The 18,881-nt window shown below is 35.7% G+C and overlaps 1 protein-coding gene across 1 annotated transcript; it reads left to right on the top strand.

The window, feature by feature from the left end:
- The first annotated feature begins 2,559 nt into the window (after positions 1–2,559).
- Positions 2,560–16,657, top strand: LOC134669931 (nose resistant to fluoxetine protein 6-like). The gene is made up of 15 exons (XM_063527550.1): positions 2,560–2,759; positions 3,124–3,472; positions 3,543–3,546; positions 3,878–4,080; positions 4,418–4,497; positions 4,603–4,802; positions 4,951–5,065; positions 5,475–5,686; positions 6,296–6,457; positions 10,299–10,369; positions 11,665–11,803; positions 14,267–14,453; positions 14,652–14,794; positions 15,435–15,543; positions 16,602–16,657. The coding sequence occupies exons 1-15, from the start codon at positions 2,576–2,578 to the stop codon at positions 16,655–16,657; spliced, it is 2,214 nt and encodes a 737-aa protein (XP_063383620.1). The 5' UTR covers positions 2,560–2,575.
- Positions 16,658–18,881: the final 2,224 nt, after the last annotated feature.

Here is an 18,881-nt window from a genome sequence, read left to right as displayed (position 1 = left end):
AAAAGGAGGTAAAACCAGTACTTTCTAGTAGCATTTCGTTTCCGTAAGGGTCGTAGTTCTAGCCTAACCTAACCCACTTCTCTGATAGCAGTTCGGTTCTGTGAGGATTGCAGTCCGTAGTTCTAGCCTAACCAAACCCACTTTTCTAATAAGTAGTAGCATTTCGTTTCTGCAAGTCTCGCAGTTCTAACCAAACCTCACCCACTTTTGTTCGATTCTGTGAGGATCGCAGTTCACACCTAACCTAACCCACTTAACGGCGCATGCGGTGCGGTGTACGGCGTGTACGGGGGTCTGAGCGGGAGGGGTTTGGCATCATCATACTTTATACCTACATTTTATGGTAGGTAATCATATAATAGCGGTTTATTTAGTTATTAGGTTTATTTAGGTATCATAGTGGTTTTCCGGGTCAAGCTCCGGGTCTCTGAGTCCGAGTCCGGGTCCGAGTCCCGGTCCGAGTCCGGGTCCGGGTCCGAGTCCGGGTCCGAGTCCGGGTCCGAGTCCGGGTCCAGGTCCGGGTCCGAACCGGATCCGGGTACGAGTCCGGGTCCCAGTCCAAGTCAAAATCGAAATTCGAAATCACCAAACGTGTACTATGCGTCGTTGAAGAGTTCTGTTCTGATCATCATCAGCAGTTCCACTTCATCAAATGCGACAGTTTTTAATGTAAATGTTTGATTTTATGATGAAAATACAGAAAATTCTATACGTATGCCTTTAAGATTGGAGGAGTTCCTTCGATTCCTTATGGATCCCATCATCAGAACTCGAGCTTGACAAAAATGTGGCTTAAAAACTTAACTTGCTTAACAAACATAACGAAGAGGACAAATCGCCAAACGTGAACTATGCGTCGTTGAAGAGTTCCGTTCTGATCATCATCAGCAGTTCCACTTCATCAAATGCGACAGTTTTTAATAATAATGCTTGATTTTCTGATGAAAATACAAAAATCTCTATACGCATGCCTTTAAAATTTGAGGAGTTCCCTCGATTCCTCATGGATCCCATCATCAGAACCCAAGCTTGACAAAAATGTGTCTTAAAAACTTAACTTGCTTAACAAACATAACGAAGAGGACAAATAGCCAAAGGTGAACTATGCGTCGTTGAAGAGTTCCGTTCTGATCATCATCAGCAGTTCCACTTCATCAAATGTCACGTTTTTGAATGTATATGCTTAATTTGTTGATAAAAACACAAAAATCACTATATGTATGCCTTTAAGATTTGAGGAGTTCCCTCGATTCCTCATGGATCCCATCATCAGAACTGGATTTTGACAAAAACGGGACCAATCTGTATGCATATACATACAAACAAAAAAAGAATTTTCCAAATCGGTCCAGTAATGACGGAGATATGGAGTAACAAACATAAAAAATAAAAAAAATGAAAAAAATAAAAATAAAAATAAAAAAAATAAAAAAAAACATACAACCGAATTGATAACCTCCTCCTTTGGGATTTGGAAGTCGGTTAAAAAGAATAGATAGTATAGAGGGGTCCTGTCATTGTCAATTTTGTAGTCACGGTACATTTACTGCCATCTGTCGACACACGATTAAAACTTAAAATAAAATTGAAAATGTATAAATTAATCATAGATGGGCCTTAGATGGGGTGCCGCAAGGTCGCTATCAGCATTCGACCGCGTGCGACTTGTAGGTACCTACTGCCTAAATGTTATCAAATGTGTAAGAACGAGACACTATATTTACTATGTTGAAATAAATAATGGAATTATATTTTTATCACTATAAATCCATGCCGAGTAAAATTAAGAAACTAATCCCCAATCAATGTCCGATAAAAATATAGAAATAGGGATCCTTAACCATGCGTTTAATTTATGTCACTAGAAATAGTAAATAAAACAGCAGTTATTCATTTCATTCAGTCATTTCGATTTTGATAAAACTTAACAAAGGCAAAACCAATGGCTCCGGCGCCGGCCACTCCAAGGGACGCACCCATGCGGTAGAATGAGATAGCAATATCACTTGCTCCCTCTAACGCATAAATTACGCTGACGCTGACCTATCGTGTAGAGGAGCCATAAGATTTAGTATACAGACAGGAGTGCAGAGTTATATTTGCATTAATAATATGTATTTTCAAGAATGTCTTCACTATTTTATTCGTTACGTTTTGATTTTATCTTAAGCACTAAAAAAGCAAAGGAGACCACGATGGGAGGTAGCACTACTAACGTTTCGTAGGAGTAGTTTTAAATTAATAATAACAACAAAAAAGATTTTAAAGCATAAACTACTGAATACGGAACCTTTTTTTAAAATATTTCTATTATCAATTCTTCTTCCATTGTAAATTATCACTATATCAACACAAGTACAGTCAACGGTAAAAATATGGGTGTAGACAACTTACTCAAAAATATGTCCCATAGTTCTTAATTCACTGACATAAGAGTTATGAAACATATTTTTGAAATGATTTGTACACCCATATTTTTACCGTTGACTGTACCTATACGTACATCGAAAATAGTAGTAAAGGTATTTATAAATAAACCCAATTCAGCAATGTGCGGTTGTATTGGTTCCCAAAAATGGCGAAATTAATTTCTTTTATTATCTTCGTCATTTGTTTGTATACAGTAGGAGCTTACATTGAATTTGATGTTCCTCGCCATGGTCTTGATACGGAATTGTATGAAAATGTATTAGATGAAGAGCTATGTGAAGCGCAATTGAGTTACTTACTAAGTAACAATACAATGTTGACAGCTGAATGTAAGTATACCTTCTTATTAAGAACCGGTAATATATTAAGAACCGGTTACTCATTTTACAGTATGTTTAGTCGAAAACGCTCGACATGTTTCACTCCGTACCGAGGAGTGTCATCAGGAGCTTGCCCGTTCTTAATATATTTAATATGTCTGTGTCTCACGGAAGTTTTGTTATTAAAGTACCTACCTACCTTCTCTTTTAACATCGACTCAAATTACTTTTAACTTTCAAATTCATTTACATGTGTAGGTTTTAACTTAATGAATATCTATATCTATATCAAAACAGAGCTTTCGTAAGTTAACGATTTAAAGTAATATTTCCCATCGTAAATAACAATATATTTTTATTTTGTATTTTATAGTTCTTGATGCAGGCATAAGACTCCCGAGAGGCATTTTACAAGGAAACTTTGTAGACCTCGGAAACTACCATCAGTGTCTAGCAATCAGTGCAAACTTTGAGCCATCCGACATAGAGGGCAAGTATTGTATGATAAATGTTCCAATGATTCAAGATGAGTTAAACTTACCAGTTCTGCAAGAATGGTCTGAAGCATGTTCAGAATGGTACGTTGAATGGCCGGAGATTCCGTGGCCAAAACTTATCTCTATCACAAGACCACACAGTGACATGTTCAGAAATCTACAAAAGGTACGAACAGAAGCAGCAAAGTACAGTCGTCTGACTGGACTTGATGTAGATTTAATGAGGTAAGTAAATATTTGCTCAAGTTGTTATAGCGTTAAATTAGATCTTACTAGTTTTTATTTCGGTTTTAAGCATTGTATACATATAGACAACAGTTTTGAAATTTTGGTATTTCTTGTGTAGTCACGCAAAATTTGTTGAACGAAATTTGGAATACTGACGTAATATAAAATTACAACTGGTATAAAATATGGGATTACCTAAGTATGTAGTTCCTTTTGTTCCGGGATTGAATTCCCTATTTAAAATCGTTTTTGAGACTTGACTTTATCGTTCTTGAGAGTTTTAACGTTTTAAATACTGCCACCGTTTATTCATTTTTCCTACAACAAAATTAATAACACGTCATCAAAGTTCGTGCATCAATTCATTCATATTAATTTTCATGAATACGTTAGAATAACTAGCAATCAATCCACAGGGTATCAAAAGACAGCCCGCTGGCTAATGAAGTCTTCAGACTGGCAGTATGTCTTCCTAAAGTGTGTACACCTAGGCAGTTCATCGACACTGTTTTTATAAACACTACTAGCGTGGGTTTAAAACACTCGGAAGAATTTTGCAGACTGAGAAATGATAAACCGTTTGCACCCGTTGATTATGCTGCTATGTAAGTAATCAAAAATTTACGAAGTTATCTTATTTAGTTTATCATTTGTTTTTGCTACAAATGAGTACTTTTTGTGCTATATTTTTTTAGTTATCGGATGTGGAAATGTTTTTCCAACTGATCCGTTATTGTTTCCAGAGATGTGTTTACTTTGTCACACATAATTTACGTACATTTCTAAATAGCTCATGTACTCATTCGCTAAAACTTTATAAAATTCAGAACAGATTGTGTAAAAATGTAAAAAAAATTGTTCGCGCGATCTCATGAGGCTAGGACTGAACTATTTAGCTCGCTCGCAATATTATTTATACATTATATTTTTGGTCTATTTTAGGGGAGTTTTTGGCTTCATAATCCTTATTACTGTTCTTTCGACACTCTACGATCTATATTTTACCGCGATAAGTAAGGAAGGTACGTATTTAAGTAAATACTGGTGTTTCCATTTGACTATTTCTTATCCACTACCTAATAATATATTTAACAGATAATTCGAGCGTCCATTTGTTAAACTCTCAGGTTCAAAAAAAGCCAATACTCTTGGAAAATCCTTCTCTGTCCATCCGAATACTCGCCGTTTGCTCACATTCAACTCTGGACCCGGAACTTTAGAGAGCCTGGATGGAATCAGATCCTTAGCCATGATGTGGGTCATCTTGGGCCACACGTATTCTACGAATAGGAGAGCGCACTTTTTTAATCCTTTAGAAATGTTCACGGTATGATTTTCAAAATTTAAAAAAATATTGTTACTATTATATATACCAACTAATATGGAACTAACAAAAGCATGCAAGCCATCTCAAACTTTATAGCGCCTTTTGATTTTGAGTTAAAAATCATTTTTAACAAAGCTTTTACTTACAGTGGATGACTTCATTCTCGGCAATTTGGATCGTGGCAGCTCCTATCACAGTGGACACCTTCTTCTTGTTGAGTGGACTGCTGATTGTGTATACATCTGTTGGGAAGATAAGTCCGAGTTAGTACCTTCATTATTAGAGTATAAAGTACAAAAAGCCAAACAGATATAGTGAAACTCTAGCTCCCTAGCGCCATCTAATCGGGTTACTTTGAACCGAACCCTAAAAAGAATAACTAAATGTTAGTCTAACTAACCTAACTAAGTCATTTTCTGTCCCTCCAACTTTTAACTTTTTTCCATATCGACTTAGAATCTTTAGAATATTTTTTGAAATTTATTATTTATGATTTTACTCAACGAACTACGAGTACTTTATTTCAAAATTAATGAATGTTTTATATAACTATAATTTCCCCATGTTTAATGTTCAATCTGTGTTAAAAAACGATTAGATAAAAAATTACTCTTACTAATTCTAAATACCAATGTAGGTAATGACTATCATCATGAATTTTATTTGTTTCAGAGGGTCTGTTTAAAACAATCCATTTATTCTATCTTCACCGTTTATTGCGAATGTTTCCCATTTTGGCAACCGCCGTGTTTCTTCAAGCGTCGTTATTCAATCATCTGGCTGACGGCCCGGAGTGGTACATCATAGTTGATAAAGTAGAACGGTGTAGGACATACTGGTGGTCTACCCTCTTTTATGTGCAGAATTATTTGACGCAAACATGGGTAAGTTGCTTAGAACAACAAACATATTCGGAGGATACGGAGTAACAAAAGTATTGATTTTTTACAGCTGTTAATGAAGTTTGGGGTTATGGGTGCGGAAATATTTTAAACCAGCCAATAAATAAGTCAAAATTGGCAAAAATATGTAAGCGGTAAGTCTTAGCTTCATACTCGTATATACATAAATAAACAAGGGTCAAGTCTAAACAGCTAAAAATCAATTATTATGGTACTCCGACTATAATTTCACTCCGACTTTGCTGCTGCTGCTGCGACGTTTGCTGGTGCATCTTTGATGCGAGTGCTAATCGCTTAAATTAGGTTGCTGTTGTAGCCGCATTGCTGTCACAATTATATTAACGTAGGTACGACAGTAAAAGTACCGTTCGGATTCAGATTTCAACAGCATTTTGCAAAAGTATTGCAGCACGACGTTACTGCCACCTACATTGCTGCTGCGAATGTCAAAAATGCGGACAGCTCCATCTATTTTGATATTTGCAGCAGTACTTAAAGCAGCCGGCAGTAATATCGCACTGCAATATTGCTGCAGTCAATTGCTTTACTGCAGTATATACATGTTTAAAAAACCGTATTTTCATATTTCAGTGTATTGGCCATACTTGGTACCTCGCTGTCGACGTGCAGCTGCATATACTTTCACCACTAATTTTGTTCTGGGTGCTCGGCAAAAGAAGATCGGCATGGATTGCATTAACTCTCGTCATGTTGATCGTCATGGCGGTGTCGACAACGTACCAGCGGCGTAGCGTATGTGTTTGCCGCCCGGGGCCGATCAGAAATTTGCCGCCCCGTTTATGATAAACATTAGTAGTCAGACATGAAAAAGTTCGGTAAAAATGTTAAAATAAAACTTTTTTTTCTTGGCTGGCAATCATTTATTTAGTTATTTAAGCAGGTATTTTAGTATTTAGTATATTACGTTATATTATGATGGTTTGTGTTTATTTAATTTAGTTTTAATAAATAAATCAACTTGCCTAAACAATTATATTTCAGAAATAAAACCGTGTACATAAATGACATAACATATTATAGGTCAGGAAATGAATGCTCAAAAAACGTTGATGTTAGGAACACAATTTTTGACTCCGTAACTTTGTTTTGGACTAGTTAGGAGGTGAATATATCAAAAGTCCCCGGCTGTAGCCCCGGTGCTGTTTATCAAGATAAAATTATATCATTTATATCAAGATAAAATTATAGGATAGGATATCAAGATAAAATTAAAATCCCTAAATAAACTTTCAAGAGCGGGTATCTCAAAAACTATTCAAGATATCGAAAAACTTGACTGGATAAAACTTGTAACTAATTTTATTAGCTTTCGGTTTGTCTTAGTAGTCATGTCGCTAAGACGCAAAGTTTCCAAGATATCAATGGAAAACCGAAAAATTCGACCTTCTTTCCCCTCTCTACCCCCAGCATCGGGGCTACGGCCGGGGACTCTTGATATGTTCACCTCCTAACTAGTCCAAACAAAGTTACGGAGTCAAAAATTGTGTTCCTTGCATTTCCCTCTATACCTTCTTATTGCTTGGCCTATCTGTTATTAAAAATAACAGATTTTTTATTATTATTTTTTATTTTAACAATAATTTTATTATTTTTTCAAGTTCAAGCAAAGAACCGAAACATGATCTTCGACGTCATTGGGAGTTTCAGAAAAAGTGTACCCAATTAGCGTGAGTTGTTAAGAAAAGTTAATCACTGTCAGTTTTGTGACGATAATAAAATTAAGCATTATATTTCAATGGAAACTTGGTTTAAACTGTTAGCAATATTATAATATAAAAAAAATGCAAAAAGTTAATCCCATGAAGATTTCATATGGTTAATTGTCGTCATAAAACTGACAGCGATTAACTTTTCTTAACTAGAGTCTTGTTAATGAAAGTTGTTAACGAAACCTGCAAAATTTCAAAATATCTATAATATGTATGTATACGAGTTGATAGACATGTGAAACAAGCTGTATTTTGCTTTCAAAGAGTTCCATTTTTATATGTTATATATATTTTTAATACAGTTCCAGTAAGTGGCCCATTCCGGATACATAAGTAGCAGCCCTCGTATTATAAAAAATTATAAAAATTATGCAATCCTTGTGATGCCTGCTGTTGATTTTTTTGATATTACCGAGTTTTTGCAGGTTCACCTTTCATTAGCCAAACTCTACTCTCGCTAATTGGGGATACTATTTTCTGAAAACTCCTCATTACACCTTTCAACATAAGTTCATAGTGTTAACTGCTGCTCTGGCTTCTTTATTTGTTATCAAGCTGACAGTAAATTAAATACTGACCGATAGTGAATAAAAATAACGAACACAGCTGTGTTACTTAGAAAGTTTAATAAATGTGTCCATTCCTTGCACGTGCAACTTGTGCAAGGCACAAACAATAGATAGAAGACCCGAACATTTTTTTGGATTTTATTGCTATGAGTTCGCGAGATTCCAAGTAAGACGTCATTATAAATTTTGCTAATTACGATTTACGGAGTCTGCTCTTTGAAATTCGTGTATAAATAAGTAACTACTGTCAGTACCTCGCAGGGAATTAACATTTTGTTCGAGTTACGGAGTCGAAATAATTCTATGTTTACCGCGTTTTTCTATTTAAGTATTTTAAGTATGAGAAAAAACGTCAATGACTGAGAATTACGACTTAAAGAGGTTCGCATTATCGAGATCACACTGTATTTCCAAAATAAAACGGATACACATTATGTACCTACTAATTACTCGGTAGCTCGGCACCTAATTCTAAGGTAGATATTGTAGTTTACGCACATACGCCTAAAACTTTCAAACTAGGAATATATGTACATAATTACATTTAAATTACTCAACATTTAAATACAATAAAAATAAGTAGGTAGGTACTTACCTTTCGACAATAATTCAATAACAATTCGCAAATCGAATCTATTATTTGTTTCCGTAAATATTGCACTTTGCACTAGTTGCACTGTTCTCAAACTCGAAACAAATGACGAACTTTGTTTGTTGTCATCCCTGTCATCTGTGACATAAGTTCGAGAAATAAAAAAACCCACACATTCCAAAATAAGGTTTAAAGTTATAAAAATAAGGAGTAATATTGTATAGTTAGTATAGTAAAACAGTCCCTTTTAGACCGTTTTTTCCGTTCCCTTTCGTCCGTTCGTGTGTAAGCTCGGCGGGCGCTCGGGACGCCGCGCTCCGGCCCGCAGCAATATCGATATAGTACAGTCATTATAGATTTTGATCCGTGAATAATTAGTTCTTGGATTTTTTTTTCGTAGGTCCCTCGGGGGTGTCACTGGGAGTGTAAATTCAAAAAGTAGGCTTAATCAGGCTCCTGCGTATATTCAAAAAATGTTTTTTTTCCAAAAAAACGGTTTTTCTTCAATAACTCGGCCATTTTTGATTTTACAGTAAAACCGTAAGGACAAAAATTGTAGGAAATTTGATTCTCTACAAGTTAGTCCAGTCATTATATCCAAAAAACCGACCCTTCCCGTCAATAATCAGTTCTTGGATTTTTTTTTGTACAGCCCTCGGGGGAATCACTGGGAGTGTAAATTCAAAAAGTAGACTGAATCAGGGTCCTGTGTATATTCCAAAAACGGTTTTTCTTGAATAACTCGGTCATTTTTGATTTTACAGTAAAACCGCGAGGACAAAAATTTTAGAAAATTTGATTCTCTACAACTTCGTTTCCCTTCATTTATGCCGTATCGATAGTTTGGTAATAAAATTTGAAAAAAGCGACAAATTCAAAATATTTTCAACATCTCGTTTATTTTCAACTTTACGACATAAATGAAGAGGACTAAACTTGTAGAGAATCAAATTCTGAACAATTTTGGTTCCCACCTTCTTTCCCCCAAAATCGATATTTTAGAAATTAAACCTGAAAAACGCGACAAATTCAAAATATTATCATTATCTCCTATGTTCCACGCTTTACGGCATAAATGAAGGGAAACGAAGTTGTAGAGAATCAAATTCTGAACAATTTTTGTCCTCACGGTTTTACTGTAAAATCAAAAATGACCGAGTTATTCAAGAAAAACCGTTTTTCGAATATACACAGGACCCTGATTCAGTCTACTTTTTGAATTTACACTCGCAGTGATTCCCCCGAGGGACGTACGAAAAAAAATTCAAGAACTGATTATTCATGGGAAGGGTCGGTTTTTTGGATATAATGACTGGACTAACTTGTAGAGAATCAAATTTCCTACAGTTTTTGTCCTTACGGTTTTACTGTAAAATCAAAAATGGCCGAGTTATTGAAGAAAAACCGTTTCTTTGGAAAAAAACTATTTTTCGAATATACGCAGGAGCCTGATTAAGCCTACTTTTTGAATTTACACTTCCAGTGACCTCCCCGAGGGACCTACGAAAAAAAAATCCAAGAACTAATTATTCACGGGTAGGGTCGGTTTTTTGGATATAATGACTGTACTAATATCCGCACCGCCGTCTCGCGACGTTCGCGCCATCGGTTTTTGAAAAACGTGATTTCTTAATTTTTTTATTTTTTAAATGCCGTGTTTGCCGCCCTCGCTTATGTGCCGCCCGGGGCTATGGCCCCCCTAGCCCCCCCCACGCTACGCCTCTGCAACGTACAACTATTTAAACAAGTTCCCGGCGGCAATGTTTGTACCAACGTAAGTTATAGATTTAATAGGACTTAAAATCACTAAATTTATATATATTATACATATTATGTATGTACTACATATGTATTAAATAATATCTGAGAGACCGAGCTATGCTCGGAAAACACATACCTAACAACTCACAAAGGCGCGCCCACGCACTTGTATACGAATTCCTACTAATCTACTCAAAATTCAAACTTAACCAAGTTAACTTATTTACGCCATAAAAATCATAATTAAGTACACAATTAATTTCCTTGAAATAAAAAAAAGCTCCTGGTGCTACGGGCACGACCACACTCACGAAGTCACGATACCTACCTATCGGATTTCAGATATTTAGGTTAACGTACTAGATTAAAAATTAGAGCATTCTTGCCACTTCATAGTCATTAAATATCTCAAAAACAAAAAAATAAACAAAAAGATGATTTTATGGGTAAGTAATACGTAATTGTTGCCTTTCAAATCGTAAAATTCTGGCCCCAATTTCACATCGGTCACACACAATTGTCATAAACTTAGCAAGAGAAATATCTGTTTTTTCCGATACAACATACATTATTGTCGAGGCTCGGAAGTAGCTACTTGCAGGCTGATTTTTCTGCCGAAAATACGCTAACCTATTTGAGACAGCTAAATAGTCGCTGTACTAATCATCTGTTTGGCTGTTTGATGGGCCTGTGCCTTCATTTGATATGGTCATTTCAACTTTTAAAAAGTTTGGAACTCGACAAATAATGGAATTTGTATGCAACATTGCAGTCCCAAAATCGAGTCTGCATTGTTTTTAACTTTTTAATTTTTGACTGACCTTAAACTACGCGCTTCGCGACCTATTTTTTAGACGGCAAAGTCGACTTTGCCGTCCATTTTTGAGAAAAGTTTTTTTTAATAGGTGGCAAAAAGGAATACGGCTCGCCCGACGGTAAGTGGTAACCGTAGCCCATGGATGCCTGTGACGTCAGCAACAGTGATGTTTTACAATTGTCGCACCTGTCACCGATGTGAAATTGGGGCATGTACCTTTTAGTTTACTTTATAAATTACTGCTGTCGAAACTGCCATCTATGCTAAATATGCTACACTATTAAGCAAACCTACCAAATAATAAAATGGACTTTGATTACAACGCCATCTGTCAAACACAATATACACTAATATCTACAGATGTTATTGGTACCTGCAAGTTGTTACAGTAGTCCACGATATACAGTAAAGATGGCGCTATTATCAACACCCATTTGTAAGTTCGACTAATAGAACATAGATGGCATTTTTATCTAAAGTTTTGTTTTCAGAATATCACCAGAAGATTCCTTCCGCTATTCACGATACTATTATATAAACACTCTGACAAGATGCTCACCTTTCTTCGTTGGCATGTTATTTGGCTATCTCCTTAATATTTTCAAAAGCAAAGAAGTTCATATGGCTAAAGTAAGAAAAATTTACAATTTGATGTTTATATACAGGGAAAAATATACAATTTGAAGTTTATATACAGGATGTTCGAGAGACAGGTACCCGTAGGGTTTAACTGTGTACTTAAATTTTATCAAGAGGCTATCCTAGTTACCTAATCTATAAAAAAAACTGGTCAAATGCGAGTCGGACTCGCGTTTCAAGGGTTCCGTACATCACACAATTTTCAAAAAATTTTTTTGTACGTGTAACGTGACGCGAGTGAAACGCCTTGAAAAACCCGAATGAGTCAATCAAGTTTTCAACACATGTAACATGAAGTTTTCTGGCGTGGTGGCTTATATCTCTGCAAATATGCAAAGTAGCTTCTACTCACGCTTGACTCTAGATTTCTAATAGGTTTTTCTGTCATCTTTAGGAAAAGGACTATTTTGTGTATTTTTTTCAGAGTTTTAGACTTAGTAGTTTCGGAGATAGAGGGGGGGGGGAATGGTCATTTTTTGTCTATTTTCTTGAATAACTTCTAGAATTTTTATCGTAAATTTATAAAAAAAATATATTTGAGATTCTCACAATGAGCTCTTTCGTTTGATATGTAACACGACATAGTTTGCAAAACTTTGATTTTTAATTTTATGGTTTACTCCCCAAAAGTAGCCCCTATGTTTAAAATTCATTTGTTGACGTTACATATCCGTCTTTGGGTCACGGACTTACATATATGTACCAAATTTCAACTAAATTGGTCCATTAGTTTCGGAGCAAATTGGCTGTGACAGACGGACGGACAGACAGACGCACGAGTGATCCTATAAGGGTTCCGTTTTTTCCTTTTGAGGTACGGAACCCTAAAAACCGGGCAAGTTCGACTCGGACTCGCGCACGAAGGGTTCCGTACTTCCGTACCATAATGAAAAAAAAAAACAAAAAAGAAACGGCCACCCATCCAAGTACTGACCCCGCCCGACGTTGCTTAACTTCGGTTAAAAATCACGTTTGTTGTATGGGAGCCCCACTTAAATCTTTATTTTATTCTGTTTTTAGTATTTGTTGTTATAGCGGCAACAGAAATCCATCATCTGTGAAAATTTCAACTGTCTAGTTATCACGGTTCGTGAGATACAGCCTGGTGACAGACGGACGGACGGACGGACTGACGGACAGCAGAGTCTTAGTAATAGGGTCCCGTTTTACCCTTTGGGTACGGAACCCTAACTAACATTCCTATTCAAGTTATAATTAATACACCTGAAAGGATATTATAATTATAATATTTTTATTGAATGATAAAAGGTTGAATCAAAGCCATTACGTCTGGACTGAGAGGTCTTTCCCATTCAGACAAAGATTAATTGATTGTGTTAAAACGTTTAAAGAATTCGTGATTCTGACAGACCCCGTGCATAAGGAATAAAAATGAGGTAACTGGTTATCAAAAGTAGACCTTTGAGGCATTGACCATTCAATGACCACACAATGTAACACAATGTAGGTATGGCGCAGAACAACGTCACCTGTGTTGACTGTCAAACTAGCTCAATAAATTGACAGTAGGTACTTACGTACTTTTTTGTCTGGGACTTTATTTAGTCTTATTGTCTTATCAATGAATTCGGTTGTTTAAAATATTTTAACAAATATATAGTCTAGTCTAGTACTTATAGATGACTAGCATCTGCCCACGACTTCGTCTGGGTGGGTTGATGATGATGATTGATAAAAACTTTTCTATGTAATTTCTTGGACATCAAACTATCTCCATACCAAACTTTATCTAAATCGGTTTAGCGGTTCAAGGTCGGTTTATATCTACAGAGACGCGTGCAAACGTGCATTGAGCGTGCCAAACACGTGCCGTGGCAGACAAAATAATATTATTCTATACAATGTTTATTAACGTATTTATATCTATTTGATCTTTACACGGCCGCGCAGTATCTGGCCCGCTTAATGTCTGTAAATATAAACCGACCTTTAAACGTATAGAGGTAACTACTTTTGCATTTACAAAACGCAATAGTTTAGTGAATGCGAAAGTAGTAAAGTAGCAACCTAGGTAATAACGGTAGGTAGGTAGGTAGGTTTGTTATCACAAAAAAACTGGGCAAGTGCGAGTCGGACTCGCGCACGAAGGGTTCCGTACCATAAAGCAAAAAAAAAACGGAAAAAAAATGCAAAAAGAAAACGGTCATCCATCCAAGTACTGACCACGCCCGACGTTGCTTAACTTTGGTCAAAAATCATGTTTGCTGTATGGGAGCCCCACTTAAATCTTTATTTTATTCTGTTTTTAGTATTTGTTGTTATAGCGGCAACAGAAATACATCATCTGTGAAAATTTCAACTGTCTAGCTATCACGGTTCGTGAGATACAGCCTGATGACAGACGGACGGACAGCGAAGTCTTAGTAATAGGGTCCCGTTTTACCCTTTGGGTACGGAACCCTAAAAAACTTTCGACTGTTTATCTTATTTCAGTGGTTTGTAGCCTTATGCTGGGCCAGTTCCTTCGTGGTTTCCGCTGGCATTATCTACTCCTCATACCCCATTCTTCAAATGGATTGGGACAGCCCCTTTTGGGACGGCATCATAAACTCCTTTGCCAGACCCGGATGGGCTGTGTGTCTTGGCTGGATGATATTTGCATGTACACACGGTTATGGAGGTTGGTACCTATAAATCTGTACCTTCATTATGTCCGGGCATGTGCCCGTAGGTCACAGCCATTTGTCTCAAAAATTATAGCAAATGCTATGTAATTGAACAAACGAATAATTAAGGGGTCACCCATATAAGTAACTAAGATAAGATAACTAAGATAACTAAGTAAGAGTTAAAAAAAATCTTGGTTGGTACTACGCAGGTCCTGTCAACTGGTTGCTGTCGCTCCGTATGTGGAAGCTACCATCTCGGCTTTCCTACGCAATGTACATCTTCCACTATCCCATAATGATTATCGTCAACACTACTTCTGTGTCGGCGAGCTACTTCTCTGTTGAACGCTTTGTAAGAACTTTTTTATATTTCGCTACTTTTTTTCAAACTTTATAAATAATATAATATTTTTTGACTTAAATGTTAGGGAAGATTTCCTAACATTCATTTTTCGTGGCAGCTTTAGTGAAAAAAAAAACTCTTTGTTCATATAAATTTTATTTTTGTCACTTAACGCAAGTATATAGTGTAGAAAGTGTAAATAAGCTTCAGTACCTAAGTATACAATATCGCTCGCACTCAGTATGTCAGGTCAAATACTCTCCTAGTATTAAATATATTAAAAACGGGTATATATTAAAAAAGGCTCACGTATAACGAGCGTTTTTCGACTTAGAATACGTGAGTGACCCGTTTTTAATATATTTAATATGTCTGTGTCTCACGGAAGTTTTGTTATTATTAAAGCTCTCCTAGTAGTATGTATTGTAGCTTTATAAAAGTGTATTTAATTTATTATTAATTAATACATCAAACCATTAATGCACTATGTCTAAAAGACAGTTTTTTTAAAGGCTTAGAATGTAATACAGCTATAGAATGTAAGAATTTTTACAAAGATTAACCAAATCAATGATAACGAATACAAAAAAAAATTTGAAGTAAGTAAGTTCTTAATGAATTTAACTAATTAAACTCTTTTGTTTTTCAGTTCTTCCGATTCTTAGCTCACTTGGTGTCGACGTTTATAATCGCTTTTACAGTGACCGTTCTTATAGATTCTCCTTTCTCTACACTAATAAAACTGTCTATAGGAAGAAGTGAGTTGTTTTTATTTACAAGCTTTTATTTACTTTCACCTGACCGTTGTCTGTAATCAAATCTTGCAAGTTAAATTTGATCCACTTCCCGGTTTCCGATTGAGCTGAAATTTTGCATACATACGTAAGTCGGGTGACAATGCAATATTATGGTGTCATCGAGCTGATCTGATGATGGAGACCAGAGGTGGCCATAGGAACTTTGTGATGAAACAACGAAATCTAATTGTTTTTGGGGTTCGTAGAATTGTCTCGATGAGTATTAGTTGCTTGTGGAAAAAAAAAGTACAGTCGGCGATAACAGCTTGTACCAAAAATGAAATTTTTGCCAAAAACTTATTTATTATTATTTTGGCACTAAAAATACACTGTCATCATGACACAACAACAGATGAAACAAACATACTCTTAGCTTAAAACAAAATACCTACTCGTAACTTAACACAATTCTAATACATAATCTAGAAAAAATGACTATCTTCTGATTTGTGTGTTAGGTACCACCGTCCACACTATGTTAACTGTGTGTACATCGGTGGAATTTATGCTTTTTAGGGTTCCGTACCCAAAGGGTAAAACGGGACCCTATTACTAAGACTTCGCTGTCCGTCCGTCCGTCCGTCCGTCCGTCCGTCCGTCTGTCACCAGGCTGTATCTCACGAACCGTGATAGCAGACAGTAGAAATTTTCACAGATGATGTATTTCTGTTGCCGCTATAACAACAAATACTAAAAACAGAATAAAATAAAGATTTAAATGGGGCTCCCATACAACAAACGTGATTTTTGACCAAAGTTAAGCAACGTCGGGAGTGGTCAGTACTTGGATGGGTGACCGTTTTCTTTTTGCATTTTTTCCGTTTTTTTTTTGCTTTATGGTACGGAACCCTTCGTGCGCGAGTCCGACGCGCACTTGCCCGGTTTTTATAATAATTTATAACTTAAGCACCGACGATGTACAATTAGGATTGTTGATACTCCGCCCACTACTGCCCACCTTTTATTATAAGACAATTATAATGGCATCCAACAAATGTTAATATAGCTGACTATTACAGGTAAAACTGAGATGGTGAAGACCAAACAAGGAAATGAAGACGAACATAAACTGTAGAACTTATATAAGACTAGATTGTACCTTGGGATCAACATTATTATTTAAAACAGATCTGGGATTTGTTAAATCTATTTGTATTTTACTTAAGTACCTACTTGTTAAATAGACTATATTATTTATAGCACATATTTTCTTTTTGTCTTTTCATAATATTCCATACTTAGTATTATATAGATTTGCATCATCGTCATTTGCGAAAAAACGAGACAGCATTTGATATGAACGCATATCAAATGCTTCCGTCCACCAAAGGGTGGAACCGAAAATCTCGCTTTAAGCTTTAACCCATTCAGCGCTAATCACAATTGTCGTTTCGCCTCTACGAAGCATTTTCGCAACATACCGGGTAAGTAGTAATGGGGATGTCGGCGCTAAGCCCGTAGGTTAGCAGTAAATGAGCATCGATTTCAAGTTAACCCTTTAGCCCGTAGCGGCAACATACTTGCCATCATCTTTAAAACATCGAATCGAATCGAATGACTAGAAAGGAATGTCAAATGGTTAAAGGGTTTACGGAGTTGTCGATACACATTGATCTAATTATAGCACTACCACTTGCATTAGTTTCAAATTTCGTCAAATTCAAGTCATAAAGGAGATCCGAGATATAATATATGCCATCACTTACAAAAGCAAATAACAAATTGGTTGGATTTTCTGTTTTGATATAAGTAGAACTATTTCTTAAATTATTAAATCGCGTGAGTATAATTAATTCCAAAATTCATCCCAACGTTTTGAACCTTTAAGGTACGCGTTCCTGGTAAACGGGGCACGTTAAGAAGGGGCGTAAAGTCAGGAAATTAGAAGGGAACAAAAGATCCGGGCCTTGCGACGGAAGAAATATGGTCATTGCGTGGATTTTTCACCTTTTATTTCAATTACTCTGAAAATATATTTCTGTTTAAAATTTTGCTTGTAGATCCCTCGTCAATATCACTAGCTATTTTATACTAATACATCGTGAAAATTAGACGTGCTTTTGTGATTTTTTTCTATCTAGTCCACTTTAACTTTTTAAGGTTTTGGTCAATTAAGGTTTTGGTCAAAGTCTGCCTTGCAAATATAGTTTAGTTTCTATGTATTTCTTTCTTGCGTTTGTCTTTGATTGAAACGTATAAACATGTAATTTAATAACTACTATTTTGCGTTAGTCCCCTCTTATAATAGTTTTATTTCTTGAATACTATACTATCGCAGTAATCTACAATATTTGGCTTTTGTGAGGTCAATAATTAAATATTTTTATTATCATTGATCAACGTGAACGTGACTAAGTGGCAGCTGTTTATCAGTAAGCTTTCAGTAAGTGATTCTTAGGTAAATTCTAGTTATTAAACGTTAATCGCCATATCAATCCAAGTAGTAATCAATTCTATCTAGACATGATGATAAACATTTTTGGTAGCAATATTTTTCTAAGAAGTACTGTAATTATGTATATTACAATTATTAGTATTGTAATATGTATATTTACTAAAAAAAACCAGCTGTTGAATTAATTTAAAATTAATATAATTTATAATCTGGCATGAAACAGCTAATAAACTTATTTGAGGTATTTCCATTGAAGCAGATATTTAATGTACGATTTATCACCGATTCTTGGGAATGAATGTGATTCATATAATTAAGAGAATGTACATTTGCATTGTTTAATAGAAATAAATTTAATAGAAATATGTCATCCAATCGTTAACGTATTCTCGTGCAGCGGCTTATGTTAAAAAAGCCACTAACTCGGAGTTAACCGTTAATATAGGTATAAATAAAATTGTACTGGAAACTCCGGGGTTAACCGGTTAACCCCGAGTTATTGGCTAACCCTGGATACCGCTAGTGACCGTTACTAATCACACAATCACACCTGTAATAATCACTCGCACTATCACTGAGTGTAAACAGTTTGTGATGTTGTTACCAGCATGTTAATCTGTTGTTAGTTTTTTATCCAATACCTACTATGAATGTAATTCTAAATTATGTTATTGGTTCAGGGTTAATCCATGCACAGCACAACGCATATTTTATTATCTCTATCAAATTTTCTTTTACCTTGTTATCTTTACACAAATTGACGTTCTAAATAACAATCGTATGTAGACCTACGTCATTTTAGATAAGACTTACTCGTAATTGGGGTTCCATTTTTTTTGCAACGTTAGAATACATTATTGTTTTTTTATACTCGTATATATGACACCGTAAGATTGTGAACCCG

This window comes from Cydia fagiglandana, chromosome 1, assembly GCF_963556715.1.
Source record: "Cydia fagiglandana chromosome 1, ilCydFagi1.1, whole genome shotgun sequence".
NCBI classification, from domain to species: domain Eukaryota; kingdom Metazoa; phylum Arthropoda; class Insecta; order Lepidoptera; family Tortricidae; genus Cydia; species Cydia fagiglandana.
The sequence above is the reverse complement of the archived record's forward strand: the minus strand, read 5'-3'. Positions and strand labels throughout refer to the sequence as shown.

Coding starts and splice junctions, on each gene's coding strand:
- LOC134669931 (XM_063527550.1), top strand. CDS start 2,576: ATGGCGAAATTAATTTCTTTTATTATCTTCGTCATTTGTTTGTATACA. Junction 5,066..5,474: donor TGTTGGGAAGATAAGTCCGA/GTTAGTACCTTC, acceptor TATTTGTTTCAG/AGGGTCTGTTTAAAACAATC. Junction 15,544..16,601: donor AAAACTGTCTATAGGAAGAA/GTGAGTTGTTTT, acceptor TGACTATTACAG/GTAAAACTGAGATGGTGAAG.